This window comes from Lactuca virosa, chromosome 9 (genome assembly GCF_052849685.1).
Source record: "Lactuca virosa cultivar CGN04683 chromosome 9, Lactuca_virosa_CGN04683_v6, whole genome shotgun sequence".
NCBI lineage: Eukaryota > Viridiplantae > Streptophyta > Magnoliopsida > Asterales > Asteraceae > Lactuca > Lactuca virosa.
The window spans coordinates 198,003,987-198,013,311 of record NC_136434.1 but is presented as its reverse complement, the minus strand read 5'-3'; the positions used below and the strand labels follow the sequence as shown (position 1 = coordinate 198,013,311).

At 34.3% G+C, this 9,325-nt stretch overlaps 1 protein-coding gene across 1 annotated transcript; it reads left to right on the top strand.

Moving 5' to 3' along the window:
- Positions 1–2,651: 2,651 nt before the first annotated feature.
- On the top strand, positions 2,652–3,092 carry LOC145140179 (uncharacterized). Its single transcript, XM_079073755.1, has one exon. It carries the CDS (start codon positions 2,652–2,654, stop codon positions 3,090–3,092), a length of 441 nt encoding a protein of 146 aa, XP_078929881.1.
- Positions 3,093–9,325: the final 6,233 nt, after the last annotated feature.

Genomic DNA, 9,325 nt, shown 5'->3' with positions numbered 1-9,325 from the left:
TTTAGGCCGTATGGTGGCAAGAAAAGACCGCATGATTTGATTGGTTGTGCTTTTTGACCGTTTTAACGGTCTTTTTTTGAGAAATTAAATTTTTTTAAAACTAATCCTATGTGTACATCTTTTTTTTTACAAAACCCTCATTCAAATTTCTTATCCTTTTACCATATTTCCTCAAATCTTTTCAAAAATCTTCTTCCAAAAGGCCTACTAACGAAAAAACACCCGCTAGAAACACCACAACCCCAATACCTTCATATGATCAACCGATTTATTCGCCTCCGTATTATCACTATGACGGTATGCTTCTGTATTTTCCATAACAAATCTCACAACCACACCGACCAACTCAACCATTACTACAAACACAACCACTACCACAACCCGACTCAGATTTTAATCCATTATATTTTTTGTCTCAACCTGAGTTTGTTCAACAAACACAATCACAATGTAACGCCCGTATATCCGGGTTAATCAATTTAGAGACGATAAGCGTCCAAAATGACTTTTTGATAGAATAATGTTTAGAATAAATAATCTTAACCAAGTTGTAGTATATGTCACAAGGTTTCCGTACATATAAAGAAAGCTGAAATCTGAGTTATAACGAAGAAGTTATGACCTGTCGAAGTTTCGCGACAGATTCGGCACGATGTTGTAGGACGTAAATAGTGAATTTACGATAGAGCAATTTTTAGCCTTAGCGATCTAAACGAAAGTTGTAGAATACGTTAAACCGAGAGCATGCATAAACGGAACGTCCAAATCTGACTTCATATGGGGAAGTTATGATTTTTCTAAGTTTCAGCTTAGCAGTATGCAACCCAAAACTCGATATTTAGATCGAGTGATCTCTAGCCGAAACAATCTAAACGAGAATCGAAGATCTCGTCGATAGTAGTGCAACCGTAAAAAGACAGACGAAAACGGACATCAGGTGAAGAAGTTATGAATTTATAACGAACTTTTCCTGTCCCGGCCTACTAAAAATATAATATTAAAAATGAACTCAAAATTAGCCGACGGAGTCTAAATGAAAGTTGTAGAGCATAATCTCACCTACACGTGGATATAAAGAACGTCGAAAACGAAGCTCGTATGCGAAAGATATGAATTTCTGAAGTTCGGGGCACGAACTTCAACCTGTGTCAGAACTCACGACGTGAACTCAGTGATTGACACCTTCAGAGCCTGACAGACTGATGTCGCGACTACGCACCTGATCACGACGTGAACAAGCCTGGTTCACGACGTGAATAGCGAAATTCAGCCCTATAAATAGAAATCGAAGGCAGCCGGTTTTGGTTGCTAATTTCTCAACCTCTCTCCTACTTTTCTCATCATTAAGCCTACTTTTAGCCCTCCGAAGTCCTGATATCATCCCCGACACCCGAAGCAAGTCCCGAACCCTCGAAGATCCCGAGAAAAAGAGTTTTCGAGCCGAAACTCTGCCCGCGTGAAGCCCGGTTTTTGAAGATATTCCGGTTTCATCGAAGAATATTACTTTATAGAGTCGTAGTGTTGTCCGATCATCGTTTTATCAAGTGAGTGCATAGTCCCTTTCATGAACATGATTTAATACAAGTATTGTTTGAATGTATTAAATATATGTTTTGTGTGAGTTATTTGGTGATGTCTGAATTAAGTGTTAAAGAACATACCCGATTGATTATGATAACTTAGGTTAAAGAGTAAACCTAAGGTTTTTTATAATGGTTATGGGGTAGTAACTCTTTATGAGTACGAGCGAGATATATACGGAGAATAGAACTTTAAAATATATCATTGATCCGGAAGCATGGATTAGACATAGTTATTCGTCCCTAGTCCGAGAGTATGGATTGGACTTAGTTAATTGTCATTAATCCGGGAGTATGGATTAAGACTTAGTCAGTTGTCATTAATCCGGGAGTATGGATTAAGACATAGTCAGTTGTCCTTAGTCCGGGAGTATGGACATGACATAGAATCTGTCATTAGTCTGGGAGTATGAATTTAGACATAGACCAATTGTCCCTTATCCGGGAGTATGGAATGGGCACAATCATGGACTCAAGAATATGGATTAGATCCGGGAGTAAGAGTTAAAATTTAAGGTCCAAGGGTATGGATAGTCTCGTTGAGAGGATTGACGGGGTGGGGTAAGAGTTGGTTATATATATATATATATATATATATATATATATATATATATATATATATATATATATATATAGAGAGAGAGAGAGAGAGAGAGAAAAAAAAATTTATATTGTGTGAATTCTAAATTATGTATATGTTATAACATTGTGGGATTGAAATCCCTATGTACTCACCAGGTTTTCCAAACCTGGCGCACTCAATATTTTTGTATCACAGGTATCGATACAAAGACACATTACTCCGAGAGATTAAAGAGATGTATATTATTAGTGTAGATGAATGTAAGTTCGATTTATGCTTATGTGTCTGTATTGACCAGGACATCCCAAATGTTTTAAAACGAATAAAATACATCTCTTCGGAGATGCTTGGATAAAGTATTTATCATGTTTTCTGGAAACAAATTCCGCAATAATTTTCTTTAAAAGATTACTCTGATTTTAAAACAAAGCATAAACAAATCGATCTCTTTTGGCCGTGAAATTTGGGGATGTCGCACACAACCACAAATGGTCATTTCTGATTCCGAACCAGAATTCGTTGAAGAAACTCAGCCCACTCGAGCAGCAAGTAAAAGAAAAGAGAAGGCACATGCTAAAGGATGGGAATCCTTAAAAGTGTTAGTGTTGGCACAATCATGGATCGATATTTCAGAAGATGTGACGATTGGAAAAGACCAAAAACATGACAGTTTTTGGATTCAGGTTTTACATAGGTTCCACAAAGGAATGAACCATGAAGTCTATCGTTCAAAACATCAAGTGTACTCGAAATGGGGGAAGATGAACAAGGAAGTCATGTTGTTTAATGATTTGTATACCAACATGAAACGTCAATGGAAAAGTGGAGAAAACGATGATGTGATTTTACAGAAAGTGTATCAAAAAGAAAACTTGAAGGCTTTTAAGTTTCTTGAAGTTTGGAATCTTGTGAAAGATAACAAGAAATGACAAAACAACAAAACATCAGACGAGCATATCGACAGTGGTTCCAAACGCAGCAGAACATCTGAATCCGACCACACTACATCAGATGCTCGTGTTCAATTCGACCTGAACGAAGATAAACCCGTTCCAGTTTCACCACCTTCCCGAACAATGGGAATGGACAAAGCAAAAACAAAGGCAAAGGCAAAGCGTCAGATTCGGATGAGTTGAAAGAAATGATGGCCGATATGAAGGGTATAAAAGATAGAATAGACAAGATTTTGCAACTTGCTTCCGAAAGAGAGCTTCGGAAACAAAGGGACAGCGACATGAGAGTGCTAGCGATGGACACGTCAAATATTACCGGAGATGAGCTCCAAGTTATTTTGACGATGAAGGAGGACGTGAAAAAACGTTACGCTAATCGTTTTTAATTTCTAGTTTTTTTCCCAAGTTTTTTAATCGTTTGGTGTTTTTTTTAGTTGTAGGTTTTATATTTCTAATATGTTTTTCTAAATTTTTTTGGTTTCTTCTTTTAGTTGTGCAATGTATGGTATTTTTATTTTTAATTAATGAAATATTATCTTTTAAAAAATAATAAAGTATTTATTCATTAAAAAATAACCAAATGTCACACCACTCCTTAGATGTGACAACAAACCATATTTTTGTGGTACGAACACAAGTGACGCCTACATGACAGTGTGACAAAATGAGGGAGTGCGGCACCACTCCCTCCGGCCTAAGAAACCCCTAATTATAGTTGGGAAAATTTCATTTATGTCTTTATAAACTTTTAATATTACATCAATATTCTTACAAATTTTAAAACTACATATATATCCTTCTAAAACTATAAATTTTACATCTATGTTCAAGCTTATATTTTAATCATAATTAAATTAATTCAATATTAAAAAACTTATTTAAAAATCAAAATACCAAATGACATTACTAAACTACCCTTCCCAAATAAAAGATTATTTACTACTTACATTATCCATATCACATGTTTATCCCTAAATCTTAAAAACACGTCGGCCAAATAGAGAGATAGAAAAGAGAAAGATAGATAGAGAGAGGGAAAGAAAAAAATAGAAATTGGAAAGAGGGGAAATAAGTATACAGAATTATGGTTTATGTGCGTCCTTGGTTTGGTAATACACAAGACGCACACTGTGTGGAGCAGGGAGTGACGGCATCCGGCAATGGCAATGGTTGGATTTGAGGTGTTTGACGTAGCCAGAATTTTGTTTTTAAGATATGTCAAATAATATACAAAATATGAAAACGATAAGAAAATGTAACTATATATGTATTCTTAACTAAATTGTTTATTTAAATTGCACACGATGTTGTCTTACAACAATATATCCCCTTATAATAATTTGAAGTTTTGAATATAATAGGCCATATCACAACCCTAAATCTTTTTATTTAACAATATATATATATATATATATATATATATATATATATATATATATACTATTATATAAAGCAATATTCAACATTTTAAGAGGTACAAAACTTAATGCATAATATACAATCATGTTATGCCTATTATTCATTGCATTTATAACACACAACGTATCCATTTAATTAAATTAAATAAAAAACATAATGCAGGAGTCAAAAAAACATCTACATAGAAACCCTAATCGGGTGCTCCTCTTTTCTCCCACGCCACCATCGCACGAGCAGTGAAGCAACATCCATTCTCCAACCTCACAACACCCACCATCTCCATCATCTCTCTACCCTCGCAACAATTTTCCGGCGATCAAATCCCCACCACGATCCATATCTGCCTCTCTTCTCTATCTTGACTTACTATCCAACCCTGCCACCACTCATCGTCACGGACAACATACTCACCGATGCCCCCATCTCCGCCGCCATCCGGTGGCTAAGTGTCGACGATCACCGTGCTTGGACTCTGGCATCGGTGACTGACTCATTCAAACGACCCTAAAAAAGGCCCTTTACTTCTGTGCTAATCTTACTAAGGTAAATCTCATGAATATCTGCTTTTCTTTTGTTTGATTATTCTTTATCAATGTGTATAACTATTTCTTGCATTTTGTATTCCCGTCACATCCTTGCTCAACGGAGTCTTCATCACATCGATCGCCACCTCTAAAAATAGCGGTCACCATAAACCCATGACACCGTGTATTCGAGATCCCACCAACGAGTTAAGTCCCCATTTACTGTGATTACAAACTCACATACCTCACGACCTCTCTCATACATTCTCTGTCTCTTCGTTTTCAGGAAAGATGAAGCGGTTGTCGATTTTTTTCCTTACCGACGACCATGGCACCGCTGCTGCTTTTCCTTAGCAACGATCATCACCATTAGGGTTTTATTTGGTTTCTGTTTTGGTATTAGATTTCATATTTGATTTGTATATGATTTCCTTTGTATTCTGGTATTTTGGTTTCATATCTCATCTATGCCAGACGAATCCACCACACGTTTTTTAAGTTAAAAATATATCATTTAGGCTCGCGAGCCCACTAACTGAAGCTCGGCTCGAGCTCGTTTAATAAACGAGCCTCATATTTAGGCTCGAGCTCGGCTCAGGCTCGTTTAATTCGATCTCGAGTCGAGCTTTTAACGAGTCGATCCCGAGTAGCTCGCGAGTAGCTCGACTCACTTACACCCCTAGATGGTACTTACCGTGGATGTCAGTTAGATGAATATGGTAAGTTGAAAGAAATTTGGATAATGACTATTTCTGCTATTTTGTGAAACTTGGTTAATAATCATTTGTGAAATTTTAAACAATGATCATTTGAAATATAACAATTTTATTCTCTTACTTTTTTTTCTTTTTACATTTTCAGCCATCTTTTTCACAACTTTGTTATTATATATTTTATACATATATAAATATTTTTTGTTGTCTATATTTTATCTAAAATATTTAAATTACAATACATAATTAAATAATTTCGTTTTTCTGTTTTTTATCTAAAAATATTTGAAGCGTAAAGCATCGTTTTATTACTTTTTAATTTTTATATGATGTAATTTTTAAGATTTATCTTCATTTATCTTATACGAATATATTTATTTTTATGAAAAAAAACATGACGTGTTGTTATAAAAAATATATTATTGTAAAAATAATAGTATGTTGCTATTTTATTTTAAAAATATAAGTATGTGGTTTTGAGTTAAAGATAAAAAAAATATATTTCAGTTTTGATTTCATAATAGACAAAATTGCAAGAATGGTCCCTGTGGTATGTCGAAAATTGTCACTTTGGGCCAAACAAGTTTGGACTAGCATTAATGGTCCAAAAGTTTCCATTTTGTTGCGATTTTGGTCCATTTTGGTTTGATTTTTTATAAAATGACGATTTTACCCCTTACTATTTATTTTTTGCTTTTTCTTTTTGTTATTTAATTATTTTCCTAACTAAAAAATAAAAATAAATGAAAAGAAAAGAATCTCTCTCTCTCTAGCTAAGAGTACGTCACCAACCTCACTCCACCCCCAAGTTTCACTCTTGCTGGAAATCCAGGACACCACCGGTTGAAAACATGAACGCCACGAGATCGAAGCTCTGGCAGCTAAACCCTAACCCTAAAAGTTCCAAGCTGCGACACATAGTTCAAAACTATGGATTGTATCGGTGGCAGCCTCTGAAAACCCTAGGGTTTCAGGAAACGAGAATGGTGGCAGCCTCTAAAAACCCTAGGGTCTCCTTCTTTCCTTCTTCAAACTCGATTGAAGCTCACCTGAGAGTCGTTTGATGCAACCTCTGAAAACCCTCGTTACCCACGAACTCCGGCGGTGCTAGGTCTTATGCTCTGTTCATCTTGAGAGCGCCATCATCTTCATTGAGAGAGATGATGTTGCTATCATCTAATCTCCCATTCTCGTCATCGAGATAGAAAAAGACGTTCAGAAAACCCTAAACGACGGGTGATGGTATAAAGTCCAGTGAAATGCCGCTGCCACTATGAAGGGCTTCAGAATCCACTTGCGGTGGTGGTTGGCTAGAAATCAAGTGAGAGAATGAGATCGGCTGAGCCAGAGAAGAAGGATATTGTTGTTCTCGGAGAAGGGTATCGACCTAGGGTTTCGACTATTATGATTTTTGGCATTTGGGATGGAGGATATGTGGTTTGATCATGTCATCTAGCGAGGGTTTCGACCACCATCACAAACGTTGATGGATTTTTGGTTCGACATTCCAGCGAGAATGATGGTGATTTCCGGCGGTAAGAGAGGAACAGGAAGAAGGTTGAGGATCTGGGTTCGATTGAACAGATTTTGGTTCGATTTTATTTTGGGCTACCTTCATCTTCATCTTCGTCGGTCATCTCTCCTTTTCTCCATATATGTTAAGCAAAAAATAAACAAGGGACAAATCCATTTTTAAACCACAATATCATTATATATTGTTTTTGTTTGAACCAAAAAATAATGGTGATTTTTGTTTGATTCCATAAAAAAGAAGGAATGTAACTGGAAATAGAAAATATATATTCCATGTTCATCAATTGGAGAGAGAGAGAGAGAGATTATTTTCTTTTCATTTATTTTTATTTTTTAGTTAGAAAAATAATTAAATAACAAAAAGAAAAGCAAAAAACAAATAGAAAGGGGTAAAATCGTCATTTTATAAAACAAATCAAACCAAAATGGACCAAAATCACAACAAAATGGAAACTTTTGGACTATTAATGCTAGTCCAAACTTGTTTGGCCCAAAGTGGCAATTTTCGACATACCACAAGGACCATTCTTGCAATTTTTTCTTCATAATATAGGTACAATAAATTTTATATTGTTTCGATATAAAATTTTGATATTTAATTTAAAAAAATTATTAAGTTTCATCAAATTTTGAATATATTCCTGAATAAGACATAAACTTTTCAACAAACAAAAGACGTCTGTTAGCTAATACTTAACTATGCTACTACAAATGCTATGATAACTAATCATATGAATAATATGATATTAATTCCTTTTAATTCATAGAAAATAAATATATTTTATATATTTATATAAAATGAATTAAACAGAATTAATGTCATATTAAACGAAATTAAATGAAAATAATATAACATTAATTTCGTTAAAAAATTATATTCCATTTAACAAAATGAATTAAACGGAATTTAATGTCATATTATTCATGTGGTTAATTATTTTAGCATGTGTAGCAGCGAAGTTAACTATTAGCTAACAGATGTTTTTCCATTTTTCTTTGAAAAGTTTGTCTTATTAAGGATTATATTCAAAATTTGATAAAACTACATATTTTAAAAAAATATATCAAAATTTTATATCTATGCAATATAAAATTTACTGTACTTATATTATGAAATCAAAACCGAAACACATTTTTATCTTTAACTCAAAACCACATACTTATATTTTTAAAATAAAATAACAACATACTATTATTCCTATAATAACACATCATGTTTTTTCATAAAAATAAATATATTAGTATAAGATAAGTGAAGATAAATCTTAAAAATTACATCATAAGAAATTAAAAATTAATGAAATGATGTTTTTACGCTTTAAATACTTTTAGATAAAAAACAGAAAACGAAAATATTTAATTATGTATTGTAATTTAAATATTTTAGATGAAATCTAGACTACAAAAGTTATTTATATATTTAAAAAAAACATATAATAACAAAGTTGTGACAAAAGAGGGCCGAAAATGTAATAAGAAAAAAGTAAGAGACTAAAAATGTATTATTTCAAATGGCCATTGTGTAACGTCTGTTGGTTATAGTTCGAACCCAAGTGAGGGAGAACTGGGTATGCCACTTGGAAGATCATCGATATGTTCGAGTTCATGGTTCTAGAAGAATGGATTTCAGGGATCGGCGGTTCGGGTATGTGAGACATTGGTTCGAGACGAGGGTGCAGAGCAAGTTGCCATCAGATGTATTTCCTCGGAAATACATAAGTTGTCTTCGCAACAGGAAGATGTTGGTCAAGGAGCTTGTTACAGCCGGTGGTCCTTTTTGGGAAGGTCGATGAACTAATCAATAGGTGGTTAGGTCGCTCGTGTCGAGCATTGGTTGTTGAAGGGTTTGTCAGCTCGATGTATAAATTGATACCTATAGCCTATGATAAGCAGTGGTTGATCTGTCAATCAACTTCAGGGTTGGGTATATGTAGTTCCACATGGTTTTTTTTTAGTGAAAAAAAAAACATTGGATTATTGGGTTGTTGTCGGTGCATTCTCGATCGTTGGTTGTTCTCAT

Bases quoted from the DNA above. Each gene is read 5' to 3' on its own strand.
- LOC145140179 (XM_079073755.1), top strand. From the start codon at position 2,652: ATGGTCATTTCTGATTCCGAACCAGAATTCGTTGAAGAAACTCAGCCC.